The 27,946-nt window shown below is 50.2% G+C and overlaps 12 protein-coding genes across 12 annotated transcripts; 4 read left to right on the top strand and 8 right to left on the bottom strand.

Annotated features, from left to right (window-relative positions):
* Positions 1 to 177: 177 nt before the first annotated feature.
* On the bottom strand, positions 178 to 2,168 carry HO133_008756 (uncharacterized protein; the record flags this gene model as incomplete). Its single annotated transcript, XM_037299620.1, has 2 exons — positions 178 to 309; positions 360 to 2,168. The coding sequence occupies 2 exons, from the start codon at positions 2,166 to 2,168 to the stop codon at positions 178 to 180; spliced, it is 1,941 nt and encodes a 646-aa protein (XP_037155621.1).
* A 528-nt stretch (positions 2,169 to 2,696) lies between these two features.
* Positions 2,697 to 3,788, top strand: HO133_008755 (uncharacterized protein; the record flags this gene model as incomplete). Its single annotated transcript, XM_037299619.1, has 6 exons — positions 2,697 to 2,772; positions 2,824 to 3,247; positions 3,313 to 3,389; positions 3,450 to 3,563; positions 3,648 to 3,673; positions 3,732 to 3,788. 6 exons carry the CDS (start codon positions 2,697 to 2,699, stop codon positions 3,786 to 3,788), a joined length of 774 nt encoding a protein of 257 aa, XP_037155620.1.
* Positions 3,789 to 4,114: 326 nt separating this feature from the next.
* On the bottom strand, positions 4,115 to 4,962 carry HO133_008754 (uncharacterized protein; the record flags this gene model as incomplete). Its single annotated transcript, XM_037299618.1, has 2 exons — positions 4,115 to 4,802; positions 4,850 to 4,962. 2 exons carry the CDS (start codon positions 4,960 to 4,962, stop codon positions 4,115 to 4,117), a joined length of 801 nt encoding a protein of 266 aa, XP_037155619.1.
* Positions 4,963 to 5,211: 249 nt separating this feature from the next.
* On the top strand, positions 5,212 to 6,310 carry HO133_008753 (uncharacterized protein; the record flags this gene model as incomplete). Its single annotated transcript, XM_037299617.1, has 5 exons — positions 5,212 to 5,214; positions 5,269 to 5,334; positions 5,390 to 5,548; positions 5,605 to 5,931; positions 5,984 to 6,310. The coding sequence occupies 5 exons, from the start codon at positions 5,212 to 5,214 to the stop codon at positions 6,308 to 6,310; spliced, it is 882 nt and encodes a 293-aa protein (XP_037155618.1).
* A 197-nt stretch (positions 6,311 to 6,507) lies between these two features.
* HO133_008752 (uncharacterized protein) lies at positions 6,508 to 7,273 on the bottom strand (the record flags this gene model as incomplete). Its single annotated transcript, XM_037299616.1, has 3 exons — positions 6,508 to 6,946; positions 7,007 to 7,172; positions 7,231 to 7,273. 3 exons carry the CDS (start codon positions 7,271 to 7,273, stop codon positions 6,508 to 6,510), a joined length of 648 nt encoding a protein of 215 aa, XP_037155617.1.
* Positions 7,274 to 7,617: 344 nt separating this feature from the next.
* HO133_008751 (uncharacterized protein) lies at positions 7,618 to 9,892 on the bottom strand (the record flags this gene model as incomplete). Its single annotated transcript, XM_037299615.1, has 4 exons — positions 7,618 to 7,838; positions 7,897 to 8,058; positions 8,118 to 9,814; positions 9,888 to 9,892. The coding sequence occupies 4 exons, from the start codon at positions 9,890 to 9,892 to the stop codon at positions 7,618 to 7,620; spliced, it is 2,085 nt and encodes a 694-aa protein (XP_037155616.1).
* A 2,283-nt stretch (positions 9,893 to 12,175) lies between these two features.
* HO133_008750 (uncharacterized protein) lies at positions 12,176 to 16,239 on the top strand (the record flags this gene model as incomplete). The annotated part of the gene is made up of 3 exons (XM_037299614.1): positions 12,176 to 12,874; positions 12,949 to 16,072; positions 16,136 to 16,239. 3 exons carry the CDS (start codon positions 12,176 to 12,178, stop codon positions 16,237 to 16,239), a joined length of 3,927 nt encoding a protein of 1,308 aa, XP_037155615.1.
* Positions 16,240 to 16,629: 390 nt separating this feature from the next.
* On the bottom strand, positions 16,630 to 18,173 carry HO133_008749 (uncharacterized protein; the record flags this gene model as incomplete). The annotated part of the gene is made up of 5 exons (XM_037299613.1): positions 16,630 to 16,773; positions 16,901 to 16,908; positions 16,982 to 17,144; positions 17,326 to 17,362; positions 17,914 to 18,173. 5 exons carry the CDS (start codon positions 18,171 to 18,173, stop codon positions 16,630 to 16,632), a joined length of 612 nt encoding a protein of 203 aa, XP_037155614.1.
* Positions 18,174 to 19,344: 1,171 nt separating this feature from the next.
* HO133_008748 (uncharacterized protein) lies at positions 19,345 to 20,602 on the bottom strand (the record flags this gene model as incomplete). The annotated part of the gene is made up of 4 exons (XM_037299612.1): positions 19,345 to 19,385; positions 19,446 to 19,686; positions 19,734 to 20,320; positions 20,380 to 20,602. The coding sequence occupies 4 exons, from the start codon at positions 20,600 to 20,602 to the stop codon at positions 19,345 to 19,347; spliced, it is 1,092 nt and encodes a 363-aa protein (XP_037155613.1).
* A 470-nt stretch (positions 20,603 to 21,072) lies between these two features.
* HO133_008747 (uncharacterized protein) lies at positions 21,073 to 22,692 on the top strand (the record flags this gene model as incomplete). The annotated part of the gene is made up of 2 exons (XM_037299611.1): positions 21,073 to 21,209; positions 21,267 to 22,692. 2 exons carry the CDS (start codon positions 21,073 to 21,075, stop codon positions 22,690 to 22,692), a joined length of 1,563 nt encoding a protein of 520 aa, XP_037155612.1.
* A 356-nt stretch (positions 22,693 to 23,048) lies between these two features.
* On the bottom strand, positions 23,049 to 23,771 carry HO133_008746 (uncharacterized protein; the record flags this gene model as incomplete). The annotated part of the gene is made up of 4 exons (XM_037299610.1): positions 23,049 to 23,129; positions 23,251 to 23,332; positions 23,527 to 23,624; positions 23,721 to 23,771. 4 exons carry the CDS (start codon positions 23,769 to 23,771, stop codon positions 23,049 to 23,051), a joined length of 312 nt encoding a protein of 103 aa, XP_037155611.1.
* A 484-nt stretch (positions 23,772 to 24,255) lies between these two features.
* Positions 24,256 to 27,079, bottom strand: HO133_008745 (uncharacterized protein; the record flags this gene model as incomplete). Its single annotated transcript, XM_037299609.1, has 3 exons — positions 24,256 to 25,388; positions 25,441 to 26,073; positions 26,128 to 27,079. 3 exons carry the CDS (start codon positions 27,077 to 27,079, stop codon positions 24,256 to 24,258), a joined length of 2,718 nt encoding a protein of 905 aa, XP_037155610.1.
* Positions 27,080 to 27,946: the final 867 nt, after the last annotated feature.

The following is a 27,946-nucleotide window of genomic DNA, read 5'->3' as shown; positions in this document are numbered from 1 at the left end:
ACCCGGCCATTGAGCCATGCAAAAAGACCCCAAGTCCAGTCTTCCCCATATGTACAGATATTTCTACAACATGACTTCCGATCGATAGAAACCTCCTTTGTACAATCAGCGCCGACAAAAAGCAAACCCCTGAACTCCGCGCTAATTGGGCTGACGAGCAAATCGACATATCTCCATCTATGCGAAGTTGCCTGCCAAACCCATGAAGAACGCTTGCACAGCGAGTTGCAACGACCATAGGCCAACCTTTTTGAAACGCCGCAGCCTAGCTTGATCATCTGTGACATCCTTTGCGAAGGCTTGATAGGTCTACCAGCACGTCAGCGACTCGTCATTCAAGCTTCGCACTCTAGTCTCACCTCTGCTGAAAGATCATCCATCAGACCGCTGTCAAAGATCGTCCAGCTACCATCAAATTCACTAGCTCGCTTAACCACACGGCAATTGATGGGGATGAAGGTTCTGCGCGAGTTCATATAAGCCACTATGGGCCGGATAAGAGCGTTCTTCACATAAGACAGATCTTTCGTGAAGATCGGCACAGCGGCACGGATATCATTAAGATGGACTCTCAGGTCCATCACAAGAAAGCGCTTGTCGTCATCAGACGGACCAGAGTCAGTCGAAGCAGTCAATTCGTCGTCTCTGCGTACATCGATGTCATTGGTTCTAATCGACTCTCGACCTTTCTGGGGGTGTCGACTGGATGTGACAGTGGCCTCCATTCTATCGTAGAAGTCGGACATGACTTTGGCAATGCTTTCATCATTATCTGCTGGGAACATTAGATCCGCTACAATGTCGACGTTCCCTTCATGGATCCAGGAGAACGGTCCTTCCACCCCCCTATTTAAATGATCTATGTTCAAGCCATCTATCCTCAGGCGGCTGTGCTTCTTCCACGGGGTTGCCTGTCCATTTATCTCAAGTCCGCTACCTAGTTGACCGCCAACATGCCCGTGCATCTGACGCGGATGAATTGTGAAGAGCGACTCGTCAAAGGATCCGGACATTATGTTAGCAGATAAAAAGTCGTAGAAGAGCCATTGCCTTCGAAGCTGAGGCAGGTCGCAAGAGAAAATGCTTATGGAGAATGGCCGAAAACCATGAGGTTGATGAACAGTCACCAGCAGATCTTCCAATTTGAAAGAGTTAATTTCAAAGTCACCTGGATTATGCTCGTGCTTGTAGGTCCGAGGGTCCACGTAGTCTCCTGTGTAGTGCACTGACGTTCTATCAATGACACCCCGAACGCCTTTGATCTCTACATCGCGGAGTAAGCCCTTGCTGTTGAACCACTTGGTAAATGAAAGAGTGACGTTGACTGTATCAAGAGACAAATCGAACTGCGTATAATTTGCGTCCTCCTCTTCTTCGTCACTTTTAGCACTGATTGAAATCATTTCCCCGGAGCCCTTCAGTTTCTCTGCGCTTGCGGCAGCAGCCGCAGCTGCAGCCTCTGTTGATGGAGAGCCTTTGCTTACTTTGCCAGCTCCCTGACCTGGCCGCCTAGACACAAAGACATTCTTGAACGTGATGACCCCATCGCCCCACTTGGGGACGATTGCTGATTCAAAGACCACCTTGACACCAGAAGACTTCGTCAGGTAATTGCCCACCCATCGAGCCAAAGTCTCCTGAGCAAAGACTGTATTTACAGCAAAGATAGCAAGGGAGAAGAATGTAGTCGTACCCAATATAATCCAAAGGACATGGCCCAGTAAGAACCAAGAGAAAAAAGCCCCAATCTCATCCGCATTGAAAGGCCGCACGCTTCGGATGGAGAACCACTTGAAACGGACCTTGAGTCGTGACCAGAAGCCAGTAGCAGCCGCAAGAAGCTCTTCTCGACTTGGTCTGTGGATGTGTGAGATATCTGGTAGGCGGTCCCTCAAATGTTTATTTGCAGCGCCTTTCATAGTACCAGGGTATAAGGACGCAGAGGAGGGTTCAGGCTTGTCAGGCGTGGTGGCATGCCGAGTTTGTATCGCATTTGGACCATCTAGGGCTGGGGATCTGTTTTTCTCTTGTCCAGAGTCTTTTCGGCGCAAGCCATACGTAGAAAACCGCCTATCATCTCCCCAATGGAGACCCAATAAGCCGCGTTTGCCTTGGATATCCGACCTCTGCTGGGCTGGACCCAGGTTTCTTCCACTTGAGAATGGCATTACGGATGCAGCCCAATCATGCAGAGGCCCCAAGGTCAGGATTGTTGGGGCGGTCGTAACTCCAATCGATCTTGGTAAGGTTCGAAATATGGGAGGACAAACATAATCTGGCAACGATATTGGTCTTGCGGTGGCAGATGCATGTCTCCAAACCCTGTGATTGATAAGAACATTAGACAAGGGTGTTATCTGAATAGCAAAGCAGGTCGCTCGCGTGCCCCAGACAGTGGCGCACAGCTTTTGTCGTACATTGCTGCTCATCCTTTTCAGACAATCATTAATCTTCCCTTGTGATCATGGTCACAGATCTATCGATGATTATTCGAGTGATTTCTTCACCCGAAAGAGATGATGAAATTTTGTGAAGTCTAACGACAAAGCACGATAATGCCGTTGAAAAACAAAACTTTGCCCACGGAAACGGCAAGATCTCGGACTTAATTTTCCGCACAACAGAATCGCTCTAAAGTAAAAGTACATCTTGACTCGAGATCGCAAAAGCACAATACACATTTACGCTACCTTGAGATGCCTGCGCCTACAGCACTGCTTAGGCGGCCTGAAAAGCTTGCAGAAGCAGAGGCAACACCATTGCCTCAAGACAGTAAGATTCTACAAATCTACGGTTTTTGGCTCTCTATCTAATTCGCTACAGATGACTATGGAGACGAAATTCTGGTCGATGCTACCAGCGCCACACCCTCAGTCCAACAGGATACAGCCGCTGAGCATCTGGATTCCGCAATGCAGGTTGACGAAGAAGGGCGCCCAAAGTTCCCACCCGCAAAAGAAGCTGAGAAGTCCCTTAAAGTAGAGGCACGAAAGGTCTTCATCCCACCCCACCGTTATCCCGCCCTCAAATCGAAATGGCCTAAGATATACCCTCCGCTTGTTGGACATTTGAAGTTGCAGGTGCGCATGAACGTATCAGCCCGAGCAGTCGAAATGAGAACCTCATCGTATACCGTTGATTCAGGAGCACTGCAGAAGGGCGAGGATTTTGTGCGGGCGTTTTGCTTGGGGTTTGATTTGGAGGATGCTATCGCAATGCTGCGGCTCGATGATTTGTATATCGAAACGTACTATCACCCCCAAGCCCCTAACGGAATGGGCACAGCTTCCATGGAGACTAATTGATAAATAGCTTCGAAATCAAAGATGTGAAGACGCTGAATGGAGAGCACAAAAATCGAGCAATTGGACGTATAGCGGGAAAAGGAGGTAAAACCTCACGACGGGACTGTCTCCTGTTTGACTTGCTGATACCGGGGTTCTTTCTAGGCAAGACAAAGTTCGCTATCGAAAACGCGAGTAAAACTAGAGTTGTGCTGGCGGACCAGACCATACATGTTTTGGGAGGGTTCAGAAACATCCACATTGCAACAGAAGCCATCTGTAAGATTTCCATCAGGCATTCCTTGTGGAGGTCAAGGGGTGCAGTGTCCTCGGCCATTTGAGTTAATATATTTGCAAAAACAGGTAGCCTGATATTAGGAAGTCCACCGGTAAGTCTCCAGCTACTCTCTTGTTTAATGCAATTGCCTGACATACTTTATCTTTCAGGGCAAGGTATACGGCAACTTGAGAACTGTGGCCTCACGTATGAAAGAACGCTTTTAGTCGCGTTTGCGCAAACAGGGTGCAGTTTGCAGGGCATTAGCATGCAGTTCTGAGCATGAGGACATGTGGATCGGGATAGAGTCAAAACCAGAAGTCATGGACAACAATGGAGTCGGCGTCGGAGAACCGAAATCAGGTATTTAGCACACGCGGAATCCGAAGTTGTTGCGGTGAAAAGGCATGGCAGGGGCGAGGTAGAAAGGTTCAGGGCTATGGCTAAATCGAGGTCTGGAGTCCGTGTAGGCATACTCAAGCGCTCAGATACATACACTATTGCGCCAGTGCGATGTCTCGTCGACACCATGCTACGTCGTGAAACCTCCAGGTTAGTCTCTCTTCAGTGGGAAGAACGCTTCCTCAATCCCTTCCTGTGTTATGACAAGCATTTGCAACCCATCCCCAACCTCGATATGGCGCTCGGTCGCGCTCGTGAACGCATCCCTTACAAGCTGCTCCACTTCATGTCTTGGCAAGGGCTCTGCCTGCCGTGCCAACAGGTCGTGACCTTCGCCAGTACTCGGCAGATATTGATTCTTGAAGTTGACCTGGTTATCCAAGAACGGCATTATCAGGCTAGCTGCAGCCCCCGCGGCTCTACATTGCTCACGCTCGTAAGAGCCAACTGGGTCGTAGCTGTACAGCGCCCCTTTGCCGTCCTCGTCCAATCCACCTAGGATCGCCGTCACGTAGTAGGGGAAAAACCGTTTACCGTAAAGAATTGTAGCTAATCTCTGGGCACAAGCCTTGACAGACATCTTCTTGCCATGCTGGTATTTGTACATCTTGACGATTGCGTTGAGGCGTTCCTTGAGAGCTGTACCGTCTGCTGCGAAACCGACAACCGAAAGTATGATGTGTGCACCCTCTCCTGTTTCATCATCGCCACCGATCCTGAATACCTTGGGGGAGTAACGAGTATTGATGCTGTAGCCTGAGGTTAAACGAGTATCGCCTGCAATGATGGCAAAATCATTGCCTGTGATGCCTAGTGTAGAGCCGCCATTGTCTGTGTATCTGGCATAATTAGACGGTGGCATACAAGCAATGATACCCAGTCTTACGGGTAGAAGGCGTGTTCTTTATTACCAGTTGCCCCATTGTTGTGTGAAGCTTGGGAGAAGGAGTAGCTTGGAATTGAAGTCAGGGTTGGATTCGCGCCGAGTATTGACGCCATACTGGAAGATCTATGGCTGCTGTAAGCAAGGTGAGTAGATCGAGGCGATTTCGGAAAGCGTGGAAGATCTGAAAGGTAGAAGGTATGATGGCTTATGATCCAAGCAGCTTGCCAAGGCCGCTAGCGCAACGACGCGCAAAGCACCTGCCTGAGCTCCCAGCTTCGTTCCCAGCGCTGAGACCAGCTTCATGATACCCTCCTTTCAGGTCTTCTCATTTTTACGTTCGAATCTCCGCCTCTACTGTCGCCATGGTTAGTCATTTCGAACAAGCGAATTTTGAATATGAGCTAACAGCGTTCACATAGACATCCATTGGTACGGGGTACGACCTTCAGAATTCTGTCTTTTCACCTGACGGCAGGAACTTTCAGGTGGCCTTGATTACTCGTGCTTTCCAGACCTTTCGGAACTGATCCTCTTTTTCAGGTCGAGTACGCGGTCAAAGCAGTCGAGAACGGAGGTACCTGCGTCGGCATTCGATGTAAAGATGGTGTTGTCTTGGCAGTAGAGAAGATTGTAACCAGCAAATTGTTAAAACCTGGTGCGAACAAGAGGATAGCAACGGTCGATCGCAATGTCGGTGTGGTAAGTGCACATTCATGGGCGAGCCTAAGTGATGGAACTAATATATGCAATCATAGGTATCTTCAGGCCTTGTCCCAGATGGTCGACATTTTGTATCACGAGCACGAGATGAGGCTTCATCATGGCGGTCGACATACAAAGCACCTATACCTCTCGCTGCTCTTGCCGGTAGATTAGGTGGCTACGTCCAAGCATACACACTTTACTCAAGTGTCAGACCGTTTGGTGTAACAGCCATAGTCGGTGGCTGGGATTCGGAAGCAGAGCTGGGAGTAGATGGACAAGTGGGTAGTGGGCCAAGCATCGGCGCTGGTGGGAAGGTATCAGGCACTAAGGCTGGAGGTCCGGGCTTGTACATGATCGAACCAAGTGGTCTTTACTGGGTGAGCGTGTCGTTCGTACGAACCTTGACGATGACTAATGGAACGTCTGCAGGGATACTATGGCGCAGCTACAGGGAAAGGTAGGCAGGCAGCTAAAGCGGAACTCGAAAAGCTGGATCTAGCATCGGGCAATCTGTCACTCGAAGCCGGCGTGAGGGAAGCAGCCCGAATCATCTATGTTGCACACGAGGACAGTAAGGACAAAGATTTTGAGCTGGAGATGTCCTGGATTAGCTCGACCGAGGGACCAACCAAGGGAAGGCACCAGGAGGTCCCGAAGGACATCTTAGAGGAGGCAGAGAAGGCAGCCAAGAAGGCGATGGAGGGCGACGACGAAGAGGAAACGACGGCCGCCGAAGGGGAGACGATGGAGGAATGAGCTGGACAGATGCAAATGGTGTAATAATACAATTTTAGCATGCGTCAGGTGCCTATGCGGCGCTTTGTCTGGTACTTGAGATTCCCACTTCGATACTTCAACCTATGTGGCTGCTCACACAATTTTGAAGGCCGTATGTGGACCAATTTTCCTGCTAATGGCGTACATGAGCGTGCATTGCCTGAATGCTCCCTTTGTCATGAGAATTTTCCCTCCGCCCAAACCTGCCTCTTCACGCCCAGCTCAACAGCTACTCTGCCCCAGTCTTCCCCATGACAGTGTCCACCATCCATTCCCGCCCTCGCCCTGCCCTGCTCCTCGTTTAGCAATGTCAACAATCCGAATACAACCGGCACTCCTAGATCCAGTTGCACCTTCATCAAGCCATGTGATGTTGCGTCAGCAATGTATTCAAAGTGCATGGTCTCGCCTTTTATAAGAACGCCAATTGCAATGATCGCTGAGAATGGTGTTGCCAAAGGTGCCGTCGAAGACTTGGACGAGTTTTGTGGAGAGGAGGCGGTGGGTTCTGGCATTGTGAGGTCGGTCAAGGAAGCGGAGGACAGCAGATCCGTGACCGCTGAGATGGGCCCAGTGGGGTTGTTCGAGGATTCAATCTGTGAGGATGTGTACATTCTGGGAAGAAGGAATCAATCGGCATTTTAAGCTGACGTACAGGAGGGGGTCATAAGAAACCTTTGCACAGCGAAGGGCAGTTCATAGCTGCCCGGCACGTCTTGAACCACTATGTTCTCTTCTCTGACGCCAGAAGCTAACAGTGATTTGCGCGCACCCGCCACGAGAGCCGAAACCATTTGTATGTTCCATCTGGCGTGGACTATGGCTATGCGGAGGTTGGAGCCTGATGATGGCGAAGCATTAGCTAGGTGATTTGGGGATGGGCGGAACAGGGCACTTGCCATCGTGAATTTGGGTCTCACCAGGGCCTTTCAGCGATGCCATTATATGCACTCATGTACTGGGCAAATGATGAAAAGAAATCAACAGTTCGGATCGGAAACAAGCGTGGCCAATTGCAATTGCAATCGTAATTCGCTTGGAAGACCACTCCGATCTCGACTTGCCCCACCCAGTTGCGTCGTCCCCCAACAGCGTTTGAACGAGGAAGGAAAAGGGAGCACAACAATTTGGAGTATGCTGTTTTAATTTCATTGCGAATCGTCTATCTATTCGTGACTGCTATCCCATTCCATGCTTTTCGGACCACCCTCACAGCGCCAAAGAAAGGCTTCGTCCAATTGAACTGGCCTCAACCATATTGAACCCGATCCCTTGACCGTCATCATCTACTCCACAGTAACAGATTTGGCCAAATTCCGAGGGAAATCAACGTTGAGGCCTTCACCGACGGCGAGCCAGTATGCGATAAGCTGGAGAGGGATGACGTTGAGTAAACCTTGGAGACAGTCAACGGTCTTGGGAATCTCAATTTTCTCCGTCTGCTCAGATGGAAATTCGGAGTCATTGGGATTGCAAATGACAATTGGTCGACCACCACGGGCAATGACTGGATTGGAGTATTAGTGGACAATTCAAGGCTAGGGCGAATTCATGTGAGAAATTACCTTGCTGGTAAGCGTTGAGCGATTTGGCAAAGATGTCATCGCGAGTGAGAATCATGATAATGGGCAGATTTTCATCAACTAGGGCTAGCACACCGTGCTTCAACTCTCCAGACATGACTGCCTCACAGTGAAGGTAGGAGATTTCCTTAATCTTCAAAGCACCTGTACATTTTATGGTCAGCATGAAGCTCGCCAGCTTTTGGTGGAGGGTGATCTCTTACCTTCCAGCGCGGTCGAGAACTGACTACCACGGCCCAAGAGTAACAAGCTCTTTTGGTGCTTGAGGAATTTGGCACACATGGCCTTGATAGGGTCATTAAGCTTCAAGATCTGCTTGAACTGCTCGGAAACATGAGCCAAACCATTCATGATATCCTCGCGCCTCTTCTGCTTTGACGAACGGTCTTCGCTGAGAGAGAGCGCAAACATCATCATGGCGACGAATTGTGAGGTATACGCCTTGGTCGAGGCAACACCAATCTCAGGGCCGGCGTTGATATGCACACCGCAGTGAGTAAGGAGCGAGATCGACGAGCCAACCACGTTGACAACGCCTACGGTCAGGGCCCCTCGCTCAAGGCAGTACTTCAAAGCCATGAGGGAATCCGCTGTCTCTCCCGACTGAGACACGAAAACGCAAGTGTCGTCGCGGAATACAGGGGCTTGTCGGTCCAAGAAATCCGATGCAAGCTCGACAGAGATGGGGATCTCTGTCAATTCCTCAAAAGCCCCACGAACGGCCATACAAGAATGGAAGCTAGTACCGCAAGCAATGAAGATCAAGCGGCGGCAGCGGCGAATGGTGCTAATGTACTGCTTCAAGCCACCCAATGTGACCTTCTTGTTGGCAACATCTAAGCGTCCACGCATTGTGTTGATGACGGACTCGGGCTGCTCGAAAATCTCTTTCTGCATGAAGTGGTCGAATTTCCCTTTCATGATTTCTTGGAGTTCCAGCTCGAGAGTCTGAATGGCTCGTACATTGGATGTCCCATCGTCCTTGCTAAGACGGTGGATATTGAGGGAGCCTTCGTGAATGTGAGCGATATCGTCGTCTTCAAGGTACAGCACTTTCTTAGTATGCTCGACAATCGCCGAGGGGTCCGAGGATAAGAAGAACTCGGTGGGAAGTGGTTGTCCATCCTCAGACAAGAAGGCGCGGGACTGTGAGCGATGAAGGAGCGATTTGTCCGGGGGTGCGAGGAGACTGGCCGAAGCCTTTTTAATTGCAACATTCTGAGAAGCTCGCTCAGCAGGCAGAGGGCCGTCTTCAGCGTATTCCACATCGACGAAATCAACTTTCATCTTCTTCTGCGTCCTCACGCCCACAACAAGTGGTGAGCCCTTGCGAGCCGCGATAACCTCGTGTGGGTAGTGCACCGATTTGAGGAGAAGACCAAAGGCTCCTTGCAACTCCTTGATGACAGCTTTGGCGAGCACGAGAAACTCGATGTCTGGGTGCGCATCGTATAGATACTTTGCGAGTTTTGCAATACACTCGGTGTCGGTTTCGGTTTCGAACTTGAACCCCTTGCCCTCAAGAAGCACTCTCAATTCCTTGTAGTTGGTGATAATACCATTGTGGACGACGGAGAATTGCCAGCTCGGATCTGATCGATGGGGATGACAGTTGATTCGTGATGGCTGGCCATGTGTAGCCCACCGCGTGTGTGCAATGCCGGCGTGGGAGTCGAAGACCTTGTTCATGTCTGGCTCGCTCTCAGCGATAAGCTGCTTAAGCCTGGCAACCTTGCCAACCTCCTTGAACGCAAGGACCTCATTTTTTTTGTCTCCATCAACAGCAAGACCTGCCGAGTCGTATCCTCTGTATTCCAAGCGCGAGAGTCCATTGACGAGTGTCTCGATAATGTACTTGCGGTCCTTCTCGACCAAGTAGTTGATGTAGCCGAAGATACCGCTGTGAAGACAAAAGATGTTGTCAGCTTTAGGATGTTTACCTGCCAAAAGACCAGATCAGGGCCATGACTAACCACATGTTTGCAATGAACGAGAGGGTGTTGAAGCGAGATTTTCAAAGAAGTAAATACTTGAGTGTTTTTGAAACTGATGAGACCACAGTCAACACGATCTAGTGGAGAAGGTAGGGGGTTGGTCGGGAAGATGTTGAGGTTGTGAAGGAAGCAAGCTTGTTGTTTATAGCTTTGACGGATTTACCCCTGTCAGTGTCACTCCGAAACGACGCGCTAACAGCCCAGCAAATGACATGAAGGCTGAGACCTTGCCCCTTTTCTCTGCTTTCGTGTTTGTCTTCTTACACAACTTTGCACGTACGTGGCGAGACAGGCGCAGTCCAGTTTATGACTACCTTTGTCCTGTCCTGGAGCAAAAATGTCATGGCAAAGAACCAAAAATAGCATGCACATTATACGAGCGCCGAAAGCGTTCCTTGCAGTAGCGCCGCTTGCAAAATGGAGCTTGCATGCTGCTGCATCAAAGGCAGCACCAACCATGCCGGTATCCAGCCTTACCCACTTACGACAATACCGGATATTGAATGGTAGAGATCCGGGAACACGATGTGACCAAGGGCAGAACGACAACTGTGTTCTACTTCCCAAGGTGTCTTTTCAATTCTGGAAATCATGACTTCGACCATGCATTCATTTGCCTGGACATTTTACGGACTGCCGTTTCCTCTAGTAGCTCTTCTAGTAGGCCAATTTTACAATCTTACAGTTCTATAACCCTGTGGTCCTAAGACAGTCACCCTTTGCCACTACTTAGGACTTTGAGCTTTGAGAAGTTTGTGTGACGGCAGGCGATACAGCCTCAGATCTCCAGGATTCAGCTACTTATTAAGCACGTCATCTACTAGACTCGGTGCGTAGATCAAGACCTCGTCCAGCACTCAATTTTCCCTTTATTGTAACTGGCAGTAAGGGAAAGCCGGGAGCTTTGATTTCACCTTCGGTCCTCACATCTGAAGTCCAACTCTTACAGAACTGAGACAGCATTAGCAAACATCTAAACTACAACGGGAACCCACCACCAATGTTGATCAGTGCCTTTCGCAGAAGAAAATGGTGTTCCAGCTCCGCCAATGGCAGCTTTTAGCTTTGAGCAAGCGGAGGATTTGCACCGTCATCTACAGAATACCTGTCACCATGCAACAAGGGCTAGATTCATTATTGCCAGTCCCATATATCGGACATTGCAGACGAAAGATACCGGTCCCAGAGGCGACTGGAAGGGAATGGAAGTTCCGGAACTATGTCACTCCTGTGCTCATATCAATCAGGCTGGCCTAGCCACACTCGAACCCTTGCCTCATAATGATCCGAAGATCATCCACATCTTTGTTTGAGTACTATCTTTCCCAAATACCCGAAGGGGCTTCTGCTCGGATGTGGTCACTCTAGGCAGACCCGTTCGTCGTCACAGGCTGAAGGCGAGATGAGGAATAGTTTCTGCTTCAACTTCAAACTCAGGTTTCCATTGGACTTTGTGTTAGCTTAATACACTTCAGCAATGCAGAAGATGTTCGATTTCGCGAGCGGCGATATTAATAGACCTGTCAAATGGACCTCTGCGGCAAAGGACAGATGATAGAAAACAGCCCTGAGGCTCCGTTTGTAGTCCACGCCTCTGCTCTTGCTTTCGTGTTGAGCGAAGCTGCTGGTAAAGTTGTGCTGCAGCATCCCGAATGATGGCCTCTGGTAACTATTGCCGCTGTCGTCATTGATCAAGGCGCCGCGCGAATTTCTTAGGCTTTGATGTAGTGACATATCCACCAGATAATTATGTTTGTCTTCGTGTACTGTAGGATAAAGGCCCTGTACTAAACCGCGTGAAGGTGTATAGAAGAAGGCGATCCGCCATGATTTGATTCGTTTTCGGCGGCTCGGAATCAGGAATCGGCTAAAATTACGGGGTTTTTTGGGAAATGTGAAAGCAACCGTAACCTCACTACATCCAGTTGCTGCTCATGACAAGTGCCTGCCATTTGCCTACCCTCTGAAACCCAACTTTATTCTGACTTCGCTGCCCTTTTCTTACCTCACTCATGCGAGGTTCATTCACAGACTTGAATCCACCAATCGAATTGTTATCTGCCTGACATTCACTCTGCCGGTGATCGCGTTAGCCCAGACCCCTCCCACCGCGTGCGAAGCCACAGCGCACAATATCTGCTTCCAGAATCTCAAGCCTCCATAATCAGTACATGAGAGACAAACCGGCGGTCACATTTTTTGGGAGAGCTAGTTGGAGCGGCGAAATGGTGCATCTCAAACGGTACAGATAGAAACCATCTCCAAGGATGTCGCGCTCGTCAAAGGGCTTTGCCGATTTCTTCCCTACTGCTCCTTCAGTGCTCCAGCAAAAACGTTCCAAAGCTTCTCAGGATCGCAGAAGACACCAGTCCCCGTCCGTTGGCCTGTCTTGTTCCTCTAGTGCGCTTTCTGCACCTCCTGCTCCCTCTGACGGCGAGGGCGAAATCGACACCCTTGCCCACGGAACACCAAATGGCCATTTCAACGCAATGTCAAGCTCGCTGACGCATGAGGAGAACGAAATTGCGAACAGCGACATCGCACATGAAGTTGGCTCCACTAGCTCTACGAGCACTACATGTTCTATCTTCAGTGCAGTCAACAGAGATGCCAACATGGCGCATCAAGATGAACCACACAAATCCACAAGCCTAACGCCCCTCACCAACACGGACTCCTCCCCTCGAGCGAATGGTAATAATTCGCCGCCCAAAAGGCGAACTCATGATGAGCATCTCTCAGTTGGAAACTCGGCACTATCACCCCCGCGAGACCAAGTGGAAGGACCGTCGATTTATCGAGGCTTGGATTTTGCACGTGCCCAACTGCCAGCCGCGCTGTCGGCACGGCCTGGCAAAGGGGAGGTCAAGGGATTCCAAGCCGTTTACGACCCAGATTTAGACAAAACGCTGAAGGGAAAGGAAAAGAGAAGCCGTCAGGTTCAGTTCAGTCCATTTGGCGAAGAGGTGTGTTTGATTGCAATGTGTACATTTACTTGTTTGTTTCAGGCTTTGGGCAAGCTAATGGAATTTCTTTGTAGGAAGATGGGGCTTCCCCAACAGACCCCCGATTAAGAATTTCTAACTATACCAAAGGAGCTGCAAACAAGCACAAAAACCGCCACCGAATCGCACCGTACTCATTAAAAGCTTACCAGTATGACAAGGAAACGTCGATTGGGCCTGGACCGCCAATTAGAATCGTGGTGACCGGATTTGATCCTCTTACCCCTGTCAACCAAATACGTCATCTTTTCTCTAGCTTTGGAGACATAGCAGACATCACTAGTCACACTGATCCGGAGAACGGTAGCTTTCTGGGTATATGCCTTATTAGATACAAGGACAGTCGGTCGCTTCGCGGCGGGCCGGCCACATCTGCAAGCGCTGCTGCAAAGAAAGCTCACCTAGAATGCAAAGACGGTCAGACTAGGGTTGGTCTCTGTCCTGTTTTTGCTGAACTTGATCGTGATGGGTCTGTGGGCCGGCGTGCACTGGCCAAGGCCAAGGAAAGACAGCGATACAAAGAGAAAAAGGTGGAAATGCCAAAGAAGGAAACGAGTATGGAGATACCGGGGCCTCCTCCATCTGCGCCAAAAGGTCCTTCTGCGAAATTTCCTGTGCGGCCCAACCTGCCACCACCACTAGTACCAACGACGCCATTACCACGATCCACTGCAATACAACAGCCACCTTCGCAATTCGATGCTTCCAGAAAGGCTGCGGAAGTCGACTACCCAGGCTCGATAGAGGAGAAGCCCATACTGGATCAAATTAAGCGCGATCCGTATATCTTCATTGCTCATTGTTACGTGCCTGTAATGCCTAAAACGGTACCACATCTGAAGAAGAGACTCAAGAACGAGAATTGGGAGCAAGTGAGGTGCGACAAGACAGGGTATTATGTGATATTCGAGAATTCGAAACGAGGCGAGGAAGCTGCGGTCAAATGCTACAAAGCGTATCGTTTGCGTGAATTGTTCACCTACATCATGAACATGGAGTGTCATGAGTTTGGAAACCCCAATTACGAAAGAAGCCCCACTCCTGAGAGAGCTATTGCAGAGCAACGTGAAAAGGCAGAGCGGGAAAGGGTTCAAAGGGAGGATGAGCTGGATCTCGAGGAGGAAAAAAAGCAAAGAGCTAAGAACCTCGACCCCGTCAGCGAAGCGGCAGAAGTTCTCAGAACTGAGCTCCAAGTCAAGCTCATGCAGGATGTCCGACTCAAGCTTGCAGCACCAACTCTATATGACTTTCTGGATCCTGACCGGCATGCGGATAAAAGACGGAGACTGAATATCACAGATCCGAACGACAGGAGAGGAAGCGGTTCCAAATTTGACATGAGCGAAACACCGCCAAACGGTACGCCAGATTCGAGGAGCGATGTCTTGATCAATGGCCGTCGGCCCCTGGCGACTTCGACGTTGAACGTTACTACTCTGCCCAGAATTCGGAAAGGAGTCGGTGGTAAGCGAGAGAACGTTGGTTTCACAGACGAACGGCGTAAGCAGAAAGCTCCTAAGAAGATGGCAGTCCGTGGACTTCACCATCGTTTGCCCACATTTCGAGACGATGACGAGGATTCGGAAGATGAACGGCGTACTACTTTCACAAGAGATACCGAAGAGCAGGATAGTAGGCCAGCGAGCCGGATGAGCATTGCGTCAGACATGTCGGAAAACGAGAGCACCAACCCAACACCGAAGAAACCTCGCCGGCACAGTAGAGCTTCAGCATGGAGTACGATGCCTGACGAGGAAGATACTGATGATGTCACGCCAGCTATGACCGATATAGATCAGGAGATTTCTCGGGATGCCAGCAAAGTTCAACAAACGTCCAAGAAGAGAAAACGACTTATCCAGGACATTGCTGACAGAAAGAAGCAGAAGGAAGATGAAGAGTTATTCGGGATTAGCAAAGACGACGGAAATGTCCTTGTGCCTTCTTCGACAATAGAGATCGATTCTTCGGTCACAGGCATCCAGTTCTTTGAAATGGACGGTCTAGCTGACAATCCATCGAAAGATATTAGCGAAACGCCGGACCTCGATTCCGAGAGCAGATTGGTAACATCAAAACAGACAAAAGGAAAGAAGAAGAAGACCAAGAAGCAGGTCTTCGAAGAGCGAGAAGCCCTCAAGAAGCGGCAAGCCAAGGCTGAATTTAATGAGATAATGGCAAATGCTCCGAAGATTGGGGAAATCCAGCCTGAAGTGGTGATTGAACTTACAGAGCAAGCAACAGCTGAGAACGAATGGAGTGCAACGAAGGGGGAACCTCAGCGCACGGTTGCTGAGGATCCGAATGTAGTGCTTGACTTGGACGGATGGCAGCATAATGTCAAAGACGAAGAAGACCTACGATACCTGCGACAAGTCCTGGCTGATCGATCCGAGGCAAGTCTGGGTAATGTCTCCCTATGGGCCTGGAAGCAAAAAGAGATCAAGGCGCTTAATCGTGGTGGTGAGAGGGGCGTCATTAGAGCCGAGACCAACATCGACGGTTATTATGTACCAAACTCCACAGGCTGCGCCAGGACTGAAGGGACCACGAAAATCTTGGAGTCGGAAAAGTCCAAGTACCTGCCCCATCGGATCAAGGTTCAGAAAGCTCGCGAAGAACGGGAAGCCCAGGCGAAGGATGACCCTGTTGCTGCCGCTGCGGAAGCCGTGGCGCTGGCGTTGGCGAAAACCCAATCCAAGTCGTCCTCACGGTCGAACCGTGTCAACAATCGTCGTCTCGTCGCCGATATTGCCGCCCAAAAACAGGTGCTGGCCACATCCAATGGCGAAGGTGACGCGATCCGCTTCAATCAGCTCAAGAAACGAAAGAAGCCTGTCAAATTTGCTCGTTCTGCCATCCACAATTGGGGACTTTACGCAATGGAGAACATCGCTGCCAATGACATGATCATAGAGTACGTTGGCGAGAAGGTGCGACAGCAGGTGGCCGACATGCGAGAACGGCAATACTTGAAGAGCGGGATCGGCAGCAGCTACCTTTTCAGAATCGACGAAAATACCGTCATCGACGCTACGAAGCGCGGTGGCATCGCACGTTTCATCAATCACAGCTGTGATCCAAATTGCACCGCCAAGATCATCAAAGTAGAAGGCAGCAAGCGAATTGTCATCTATGCCCTCCGGGACATTGGGCAAAGTAGGTCTCTTCTTCTTCTACTACCTCTCTTCTTCCCCGAAGCTCACACTAATCTTTGCTTAGATGAAGAACTCACATATGACTACAAATTCGAACGGGAATGGGGCAGCGATGATCGAATACCTTGTCTTTGTGGCACTGCACGTTGCAAAGGCTTTCTCAATTGACATCTTCCTTCATGTCTGACTTTTGTTATATCTACACGTCATGTTGGTAGATAAGTCTTTGGCGGCCAAGTCCATCAGCGTTGCATCAAGCTATCACAGCATCCAAGGCGTTTCTAAAAACGTCAGGCGACTTCCAGTGAAAATCAAGCTGGAAGGGCTGGGTGCTTGGGTCAGCTATCTGGAAGCGTGCGCATTGAGGTCGCCGAAAAATAATGTATACTAAATCACTATCTGATATGATGCTTTTAGGGTGCTTGGATTCCTGTGAAATCCACTGCTCATCCAGAAAAGCATCTTTATCTCCCCCACCTTTGTAGAAGGTCTCCAAAAACCTGCTCTTCAGAAATGGAGAAATATGTCAAGAATGCGAACAGGCTCCGTGCCCTAGCGTCATTCGAATTCTGCTAAAACACCTCGCTTTTTTAGTTGTCTAACCTTTGGATATCCTCGAGCGTGCTTCAATGTTCCATCTGCGGCCTTCTCCAGACATGCACTTTCACCGAATGTCCTTCGGATGGTCCATGCTCGGTCAGACTACAACCGATGAGCCAAGACCCTTTCCATAGATTGGCTTGACTGCTTAGAAGACAAGAAGCAGATTCTTGCAGATCAAGCCGTAAATGTAGAGTAAAAATCACAAGTATGAACGGAGACAGCTCACCAAGATGACTGGGCAACAGAAAATTGGCAATCCCCTCCTTTATCCTGTACTCATGCCCACAATTGCCGCATACCATCTTACCCTCGCGAACTTCGGTCTCGAGAAGAAGGGTGTGCAGGTCTCGCATTACCTTGTCGTGGGAAGCTTCCGTATGGGAGGTCGTGTTGACGATGTCAGGAGTTGAAAGATCCGTCGTGGGAGCGGAGATTGTTGGCTTTTCACTGGGAACGGTAGTGAAGCCGAGCTAAAGATGAGAAGCGGTAAGTGGTGACTAGCTCCATAAACAAAAATTGGAGGGTTGATCGAGACGTCGTGATTGAGGAAACAGCGATAGAGTATAGACGTGGTGCAAGGTCATACTTATTGGAAATATGTATGCAAAGGAGAACAGCAAAAATTCTGAGTGGCTGACACGAGGCACATACCTCGTTAGCAGTAATTTTGAATGCTTCCCAGTCTATCCTAGGAAGGATGTTCCGTAGAAATGAAGCATTGTACTCAATGTCCGACTGCTCGAGCTCCGCGTCTTTAAAATGGAGGGGAAAGGAAAGGGAAGAAGTCTTGCATGCTTTGACGGCACAGGTCAGGAAGTTCACTGTCAGAATCTTCATGTTCAAATCCCTGTACTCCCAAGAATTGAGGTACAATGAAATTTCTCCCCTTGTGCTGTTCCGAAGACGGCGATGGCTTTCTGAGAAATTCTGGTTTCCTACCACTCCCCCAACTCAGGCGGACTTGGCAACAAAACTACTCTCGTATCATATTTCGCTTCACCACTTCGCCTACTGGTAATATGCTCTATATCTGCACATGTCCAATTATTCGCCATGCCGTCTCTTCGTACCAAATCCTCTCACTTAGCACCGTATTGCTGAACCCATAAGATCACGATCCATTCCCATTTCTAGTGCTCGCTCATTTTCGCTGATATGAGCCCTTCTAGGATTACCATGAATTGCTCCAACAGTCCATCCAGCTCCCCCTTTGCCTGCTACCACAGTAGCGAGCTGTACAGATCTTCACTCGCCATGACGGTCACGTACAATGCCTCCTCTCCCATCGTTTGCCCTGCTAATGCCGCGAGAGCACCACTCACTACACTCTCTACTAATGAATACAAACTGCCCACGCGGTACACGCTTTCAAGTCTTTCCGCGTGATCTTCAGCTTCCACGGCCTGGTGCCACAGTGTATCCGCAATTTGCGCAGTCTTGATTCCAATTTCGCTGTCAGTGTTGCTTATTTGAGAGGGTGTTTTGAGCCTCGGAATCATGTTCGAGAGTAAACACACCGAACATAATATATGTCTTAAGCCTCAAGACTACGTCTGAAGGAGAAAATTGGGGCTCCGAAAATCCGTACGTAGTCTAGCCAACAGCACTGGGAGCTCACCCAACCCCTACCAGAGCGAAATAGAAAGCCGTCGGTTGCATAGGGCTGGAATCGGCGAGCGTTGGCGGCAGAGCGCGGAGATGCTGGGGGGAACCTGGTACGAGAGCTGCACTCGATTTGAGGCAACTATGGTGCAGATGCTTTCGTTGGTCTGAAGCAGGTTCGCCTAGCTTTCGATAATTATGGGAGCAGCGGCTGCAGGATGATGGTCGACTCCTGCGTCACTCGCTGGACTCTGGCTCACTGCGGAGGCGATCGGTGATGCAGAGCTCGCCCCATCTGCTAGAGAAACTGGATTGGTGCTATCTGCAGCATTGTCGAAGGCTGGCCCCGCATAGTGCTCTTCTGCTCTCATAGACTGGCTGTTACGCCGAGACAGGGGTAATTCTTGAGAATTGTGACTTGAGAAATTCTCCCCAGCATCAGGGACCTAAAAGTGTGCATGTTTCAGTGTGCCAAGTGATAAGATATTGAAGGGCCAATCACTGCGTTCGGGAAGGCATTGAAGGGGCGCGGAGAAAATTGTTCCTTGACGTTGGGGATTGGAGCCAAGTACTATTGGATGAGGATTCTAGGAGGATCGAATATCTCTCCTGACGCAAAGGTCTAGGCTGTGACCACACGGTCTCTAGGACCGTCTCTTATTTCCTGCTGTTGGTCTAGGTGTGCCATGTCGCTCATGTGCGGAGCAACGTACGTGCAATATCAATGAAGTTGTATAACTTTCAGAAATCGAGGCGGCCGCTGGATGAGAACCATGTCATGAAGTATGCTTCGGCAAGTGATGATAAATAGGAATGGGCTTGAGGAAACAGAAAGGGGCTGTGGAGAAAATCATAGTCTGGACCACCGCCTTCTAGAATATCACCCTACTTCTGGCATCCAGAGGGTTCTATAACGACAGAATTTATCTATTGTACTTTTTCCTCAGTCGACATGAACCCCTTCTACTCTTCAATGGCCATTGACTGGGGGATTCTTCTCATATCAGTGCGAAGCGCCCTGGAAGATATGCGTTGTATACTTTTTGGAATCGATACAAAGCCCTCATCTCATGTGGACCATATGACCACTCGTCCATCAACACCGCTGGCTGCGAAGAATTAGCATGTGGAAGTTCTTCCTGAACCCCCAACTACCAGCGGGTACTCACAGCTGAACTTTCTGACGGTTCCGCCAGCTTCATCATAAGTTCTAATTGTGGCGATGGTGTTCTGGTGCACTGTCTTGAGCTGGGTATCGTCCTTGCTCTTTCCTTTTAGATCCATTTGCCTAAACATGTTCAGAGCAGATTCTTCACGCATTTCCTCCAATCCGGGCCTGCCCTTCGACTCCATGGAGCCTACAATCTGCCAGCCTTGCTCGTTACCCCGCAGTCTGTATATTTCGCAGTCCTGCCCACCGTCAGCTGCAGGTTCCCATAGGCATGAAGATTACTTACATATCCAGCAGCAATGATTTCGCTCTCTCCATTCCAGATCAGGCTCAGGAAGGGCAGGAGTTGCGTGCTAAGGCTGACGACGGCGGTGGGAGGCTCATCAGGACCGCTTGGATAGACGACTGTGATACTACTATCATGTGCAGTGAACGCCAGAGCATTGCCGCTTGGCGAAAAAGCACAGCCATGTACCCAACCCGCTGAGTTATTTAAAAATTCTCCACACACAGTGTTGAAAGGCAGTCTTTCGCCCCAGACACTGCTCTCGGGTCTAGCATCGACCCCCTTGATAAAGCTCGAGAACACCCTCGCATGCGCATCTGTAGATCCCGCCGCCAAAAGGACCGAATTGGGGTGCCATGCCACAGTTGTGATGGTACTTCGTATGGGCTTCTTCAAATGCTTCGACACCCACCAATCATTCTCCTCCTCAAAATAACAGACTGCAATGACCCGGGCACCAGAGCCGACCGCGAATTTTTTCTCCGATGGAGACCACCGTACAAATGTAGCTGCGCGATTGATGCGGAGTAATACGAGCGTAGGCTTCCAGCCGGAAGGTGACGGTTCCCAAACGTATGCGTTGCGATCTGCGAGTCCACAAGTCAGCCTTTTTCCATAGTACCTTTAACCTTTTCCCCAGACACACCTTGCGAGCAAGTGACGATTCGCCCGGTACTCGGCGCAATGTCGACACTTGTTACAGTCTTGTCGTGTCCCTTCAGCTCATCTTGCAAGCTGAACTTGTTCCCAGACCTGCTGTAGAGCTCAACGTTGTTGTCTCTGGCCACAGCTAGTGTCTGCCTGTCTGCGGAGAAGGAATGGTCTGCGATTGGGTGATGGAAAAGGTGGTGGACGTCGGGTGAAATCATTGCGAATAACGAGCGACAGGAGTAGCTCTCTACTATCGCCGTTGACTCAAGGTATCTGGCCGAGATGTAAGGGAATTATGCTGTCGTCGCTGGTGGTGCCGTCAGATGGAGGAAGGTGGGGGGTACCGCCGCCCTACTCGTGTGGCCAAAAATTCTACTTTAAACATCTTGGCCGTCCGACGCGGGAGTATCCACCAAATAATATTTCTCGTTTCTCCGCATCTTAACCCTAAAACCATAAACCAACCCTATTGAGCACAGGCAAACTTCGAGACTTCCAGCTTCACAGACTATTTTCTCTTCTATTCTACAACTCTTGTCCTACTGCACGCGACAGGGGACCAATCCTGTACATTCAGGCCGTCGAAATGCCCGCTTGACATAGGGTTCCACTACTCAGCAAGATAAACCGCCAGCACGTACCCGTCCTTTAAGGACCACTTGTTCCACTGGGCTCCAATCTACAACCTATGGCCTCCCACGTTGTTGTTCTAGACTCATCCGCACGCCGGGCTGTCATAAAAACAACGCCTGCCAAGCACCTCGCCGACGTCTTACAGGAAGCATGCACAAAGCTCGGCTTAGACGCCTCCCGTCATGGGCTTAAGTAGGAGGTCCCACTACGACTTTGATCAAGATTATGCTAATGTGCATTTGTGGATAGGAATAATAGTAATAAGACCCTTGATCTTTCACAGCCCATCCGGCTCTCAGGTTTATCCTCAGGTGCCAAGCTACAAGTAGTTGTTCTGTCGCGCTCGCCCTCAGTTGTCTCTGTGGCTCTACAGCTTCCGGACTCAGAATCGGGCGCGTCAAACAGACTCACGGGAAAATTCCCAAGCACAACCACAATATGGCTGCTACTAAGACACTTCGAGTCTGAATCGACGGGCTCGGAGCCCAGCAGGAACTTCACTGGTCGCGGGATACCACAAATGGAGACTGGGGCGAGCGGTTCCGGAAGACTGTTCTATGAGACTCCAGTAGTACAAGTCATGGGAAGGGAGCTTGTTTCATTCGCCGACCTGCAAAAGTCTCTTGCGCAGCTGGGGTTCAATAGTGGGGGTGTTCTCTTGCGCCTCAGTTTCCGTAGAACCGAGCGTCCTCTCGAAGAAGCGATTGTGGAGATAGACCAATATTTCAAATCTGCTGAGGGCGAACAGACCGGAGGTGTACACTCGGCCAGTGCAGCAAAAGCAGGGTCTGGTCCATCCGTCTTGGAACCCTTCCCTGCCCCCAACGATCGCGAAAGACCGTCGCCTCAAGAGCCTTCATCGCCATCTCAAATACAACCGCCCTCCCAACAGTCAGCAGCTCTGTTCTCTTCCCAGTCGCCCATAGGCGATGAAGCTCAGGCCCGCCCTGAATCTAGTGCGCTCCTCTCCGATGCTTTGCCAACTTTAGACACGATCATAACGGGCCCACCCGAGCGCCCAATATCTGTGTTCGCTCCGTCGTCAGCCTCGACACCTGCAGCTTCACGCCAAGCGTTCAACGAGAAAGATTATGAGCCGACCATCGCCCACGCCAAATTGCATCAAGCCCGTCTTGCCACATCAAGCGTCAACAGGCGCCTCCCCACTGATGCTGAGCTCGCAGTCCAGGCCGAGACCCAAGCCAAGAAAACTGCGGACGCAAAAGATGTGGGAATCAAGGTTCGTTTTCCAGATCAAATGCAGGTGATCAGCACATTCTCACACCTGGATACATCGACCACACTTTACAACTTTGTCAAAGGCCTTATGGAGAAAGAGAACGAGCCGTTTTCCCTCAATTTCAGCTCAGCGCAGGGACCGAGGAGTCTACCCAAAGACGGCAACGTGAGGCTGATAGGTGATCTGGGGATGGCCGGACGCGTGCTTGTTAATGTCCTATGGGAAGTTGGAGCAAGCAGTGAAGTAAGGGCAGGCAGCGTGCTGAAACCCGAATTCCAGAACAAAGCCAAGCAAATCGAAGTCAAGGAAATAGAAAGTGTCGAAACGGTCGAGAAAGCGAATGAAACGGTCGAGGGAAAAGGAAAGCAGAAGGACGAAGGGCGGGAAAGGAAGGGAGGCGTGCCTAGATGGCTTAAGTTGCCCGGAAAGAAGTGACAACAAAGCACGATTTTGATGAAGACAACGGGTACGTGCGAGGATCTTGAAGGCCTTCTTCGGGTGAGCGATGGTGCACGACGTTATGGTACATCTTGACATTAGCGAGCATGGTTTAGACGAAGCACGCGAGTAGCATCTACATGGAGTTGGAATAGATAGCCGTGAAGCCTTTGCTGTGTGTCACGAGCGAGCCGCCATAGACAGCACAGGGTGCAATGGCACGAGGTTCCACTTGTTCAGAAGGTCAAAACCTGCATCTCAACATCTCGGTCCATCAAGCTAACCCGTAAGATGGACCACACAGGAGTCTCCATGATCGTGTCCGCAAGACCTCCAGCTCCGAACACCCTCATCTAATGTCCAGCCCTTCTTGACTCGGCAATGACACCTTGCAACTCATCAACCTTTCGCTTCGCACGTCCAAACGTCCCGAGCTGTAATTCAAGCCATGAGTGTCAGCCGGTACCCATCCAAGAGCAAGTCTAGAAAGCTTCAAGTAGTGCAGGGTAGATACTCGAAAGAGTTTGGTAGGAGTCGAAGGAAGGCAATACGTACTCGCTTCTTCGCTAGCTTGCGGGCACGCTTGTCCTTGCTGTTGCGGAGTAATTCGATCACACGACGCTCATACGGTGCTAGTCTATTGGCCAAGGCGGATCAGCTACAGTCCCTTGACTTGAGCCGCTAGTATGCCGCCCAGGCGGGGTTTATTGCAGGATACACAGTCCAACATCTCGCGTGTTGGCACAGTTTTCGACACCATCGGGCTCCAATCAAGTAGACCTGATGCTTTCCTGCCTCCGTACTCAAGACGTGGTGGGACAGATGACCTACCCAGACACCTCCTTAACGATCTCTCTTACGAACGCGGTACGCTTGCTCAAGTGTCCTTTGGTGCGTGATATGCGTGACGATTCGCGAGGGGTGGTTTTCTATTCGAGCAAGTCCGTTAGCTCCCATGCTCCAAAGCTGACGAGGCCTACAGCACAGCTCCATCATGAACGATAAGAGGGAGAGAGTAGACATACATGGCCTTTGTTGAGACCAACAGCGATTCCACTGCGTTGTTTGACAGCCATCGTGAGGTTGGCGTTGTATCGATGTGAATGTGAAGATGGTTTGTCGTTGGGATTTCGTGCGAAGGTGAAGCGGGTAGCTAGGCTGTATTGGACTTAGTCGCGTTGATCTAAGCGACTTTTCTTCAGAGTACCTCAGGAGCTCAGCTCTTCTCCTTGTCTCCGAATGCCAATAGCCACGCATACCCAGATACTCTACAGCTAAGCGGCCTAGTGAGTTGGTAATATTTATTGGTATATCATGACATATGGCATCCCAATCATGAAACCTTTCCCATCTAACTTATAGGACATGGAACCCTCTCGAATAACACCCTTTCAGAAGCAACCTCGGCCTACTTTGCCCTCCGTAGCTCATTGTTCCTGTCCTGGCTCAGCATATGTGGGTATCTTTAATTCGAATAGTCGATTCTTCCCTCGCCATGACCCTTCTCTCTGCGAATCTCGCAATCTTCGATGCCAGAGTTTTGTTCAAATGTTAAGGCCATCATTTATCGCCGGAGCAATACTCCAAAACCAATCTCTGCAGATCCAGCAGCTTGTAAGGCTTCGTCATAAACCCTTCCATTCCCACCTCCCGCGCCTTTTCCAATGCAGTGTCTGTCACGTCCGCACTAACAGCCAGCACCGTAACACCTTTAACCTGCTTTCTTTTCTTTCTTCCATCGTCATCGTCGTCCTCCTCGAAGCCTTTCTCTCCCCTCCTCTCTTGCTCTTTTTCCATTGCAAATATCCTTCGAGTAGCTTCATACCCGTCCATATTCGGCATCCATAAGTCCATCAGAACAACATCTATGGGCTTCTCGCCGCGCGCAATCCTGTCAATGCTCATCTGACGCACGGCCTCGGCGCCGTCGTAGGCTTCGTGCACGCCTGTGTAACCGAGTTTCCCAAGCATGTTTACGAGGAGCTTGCGATTTATTTTGTTGTCCTCTGCAACTAAAAAAGTAAGAGGATGCTTCTTAGCAAGGTGGCGATCAAAGGTTGGTGATTTCTTTGTCGAAGGCCGGCGGGAAGGGGTAACTTGGGCTTGTTGAGAGAGGCTATTACGACGGGAAAACGATGAAGGGCCAAGGGGCGAGGTGGCCTTGACTTCAAAAAGGTCGGGTGTTTTGCTAGCTGTGGGAGTATGGCGGCTGCGGGACGTGCGCCGATGATCTATGGATGATGTTCGCCGGGCACGAGATTTGGCAATGGGTTCGCTAGCAGGAAGACGGGCTGGTGTAGACGCGCGGCCTGGAGATGTTGCCCTGCTGTCCGGATCTGTGTAGGAAAGCGGTATGCGAAGCTCGAATTCAGAACCGCGTCGAGGACCGTCGGTATCAGTCCTTACACATTGCAGGTCTCCGCCAATTCTGCGGGCAAGACCCTTGGCAACCATCAGCCCTAGGCCTAAGCCTTCCTTTTGCCGTGTGAGGGAGTCATCTTCACGAGAGAAAGCCTTGAATAGATAAGGTTGGAAGGCCTGGGGAATACCAGGACCTGTATCGACCACGTTGATAACGATGAATTTAGCTTTGGGAGTCAGGGTTGCCCTCAGTGATATTCTGCCCTCCTCGGTGAATTTGACGGCGTTCATGAAAATACAGGAAACTAATTTCAATAGATCCCGTTCATCGACTATCATCCAATTAGCACTATGTAAAACAAGATAAACTTTGTGGTCACACACCTAATACTGTCTCTGGGACTTGGGGATCCACCGACCATTCAATGATTTTGGTACGAGAATCCCCATTCGAGCTACTGGTCTTGACTTCGATTATCTCACCGCCGTCGATGTCCTCCGCAATTGCAGACTCTGGTCTCCCTCCATTTCTCAAACAGTCGTTAATGGTCATATGCAGCAGATCACGGACTTTGGTGTGCCTCAGGCTCGGAGTCACGGTGTATTCAGGCTCGGATAATTCGAATGCATTCTCCGGCTCAATGAGAGCCGGAGTTGGCTCAGTGAAATCTTCCATACCACCCGTATTACTGTCGCATTCTTCAACGGCCGTCCGCAGAGATGCTATATGTGGTGATAGTTCTCGGCGCGGTGTTGAGCTCTGAGACTGCAAGTGCCGATGCTTGGTGACTGGGCCGCTATTGCCAGAGTCGCTTGTCCTCTGTCGTTTGCTTCGCCGAAAGAAGATGCTCTTCCCGTCGATGCTTATACTTGATCTTCTACCATTGTATGAGACCGTTGACATCCCATCCATACTCTCGTCGTCATTGGGCGGATTGGGCGTATCTGGCACTTGCATGTTCAAATCGTATGCGTGGACCACATTATCAGCAGCTTCTACGGCTCTTCGTGAGCTATCTGTCATGACTGTTATTGCCAGTCCTCATTGGTCGTCAAGGGTTGGGGAATCACCTTGGACCACCTCAATATTGTCCCGCAATGTTTTGAAGACTTTGCGGACGGACGCATCGGATTGACCTTCTAAAGATTCTTGGACCGTTGCGTGCATGACGTCGAGCATTCCCACGACACCCTGCATCGGGGTTCGCAACTCATGAGACAAACTTCGAGCGTATGGTTTCAATGACTGTGCAGCTGTGACTGCTTCAGTAGGTATGACTTTACCAAGCTTGTTCCTTTCAACATCCTTGGCGTAGCTCTGTCCATCCACGAGTCGTTCGAGAATGATGTCTTCAAGTGCATGCAAGAGCAGCTCAATGTAGCCCCAGCCTAACCTGAGGTTCTCCACACCTTTGACCGTCCACATCATGCCAAAGTGTCCAAAGCACTTTCCCTCGGCGAATAAAGGTACCCCGAGGTAGGCTTCGGTAGGGAAGGGAAACTCGTTGGGATTGTTGAGGACAAATTGTTGTAGTCCCTCGGGAATCAAAAACACTTTGTCATGTTTCATGTTATGACAAGGGGCGCCATAGGCCAGGTACTTGTAATCTCGATGAAGATTCTTGAGCTGTGCACCGTCGTTGTAATAGAAGGCGACGCCTAGCAGACATGATCCAGGTTCTCCAATTGGTGGCATCTCAACTGCCGAATTTTGATCATCTACCAAAATTCGTTTCGTTACGAAGCCGTATTGAGCGCCGGTAATACTTGTCATACCCTCCATGAGCAAGCTCCAGAAATCATAGGTAGTCGCCTCCTTAAGACTTTGCTTCAGCCGTACAAGCTGCTCAACGACATTGTTCTCCAGTACAGAATAGTGTTGCTGAACGGTTTCGCGGAAGCCCTTGTCCCCATCATGTGCAGCTATACCTGGCTCAGGACCTGAAACGCACAATGTTGTCCTTTCCATCATGTCCGCCAAAGCGTCTCCGCCGGCACTCTTCTTCGTCTTTGGACGAGTCATCTTTTGACGATTCATCTCCAACGCTGTTCTCGTACATCAGGCAACTATGTGTTGTAACACCTTGGACAAATGCAAGCGGGGCAGGAATACTGGTTGGAGGGGTATCATTGGATCGGGGCCTTGAGGTGAAGCAGGCTGATGGTGTATCTGCGCCGTCAAATGATGGGATGGCCGGGTTATGAAACGGCGCTGGCGGCACTCACTTGGATTGGGGTGATTCTGTCTGGTGACCGAGTTGAAGTGACGAGTAGGTCATTGAGAGGTGCTCACTATAGTTGGGTGCGGAAGAAAGGCTGGCTGAGCGGAGGAGTGATAGCAGAAAGTGGTTCGTGGGTTTCCTGGGGTTTCCTGGGTGTCCTAGCAAGGCAGGCGGGCAAGGATGAAAAGATGGTGAGAGTAGATCTGGAGAAGAGGCTTTGCTTTGAGCGGGAGGCGCGGGTGGGGGGGGGGGGTGTATTCCTGTGGATTGTCGATTGCTTCACCGCGGACCGGCTCGCGCCTGAACCGGATATAAGTCCAAAGGTAAAGGTCCAGATAGGCAGATAGTGTTGAGACAGGTTCATGTAATAATCACGTTACGAGTCTCCGTACTCGGTAGGGTAGGGCAGGGCAGGGCAGGGTCAGGCAGGGCAAAGGAGTAGGAAATAATAAAGATGCATGCTGGATTCAGTATCATTGGCTCGGCCGGGGCGAGACAAGACGCGCCTTCCGTGTTCTAGACCTTTTCTATCTTTTCTACTCTAACTACCCTATTTTACCTTTTTTTTAACCCTTTTTACCCTTTTTACCTTTTCTACCTCTTTCACAGTACCTATCTTGGCACCAGTTACTCTACCAGTACTCTAGTCTACCTTACCCTACTCTCAC

This window comes from Letharia lupina (assembly GCF_014066315.1).
Source record: "Letharia lupina isolate WasteWater1 chromosome Unknown contig_5, whole genome shotgun sequence".
In the NCBI taxonomy this organism is placed as follows: Eukaryota; Fungi; Ascomycota; class Lecanoromycetes; order Lecanorales; family Parmeliaceae; genus Letharia; species Letharia lupina.
The sequence above is the reverse complement of the archived record's forward strand: the minus strand, read 5'-3'. Positions and strand labels throughout refer to the sequence as shown.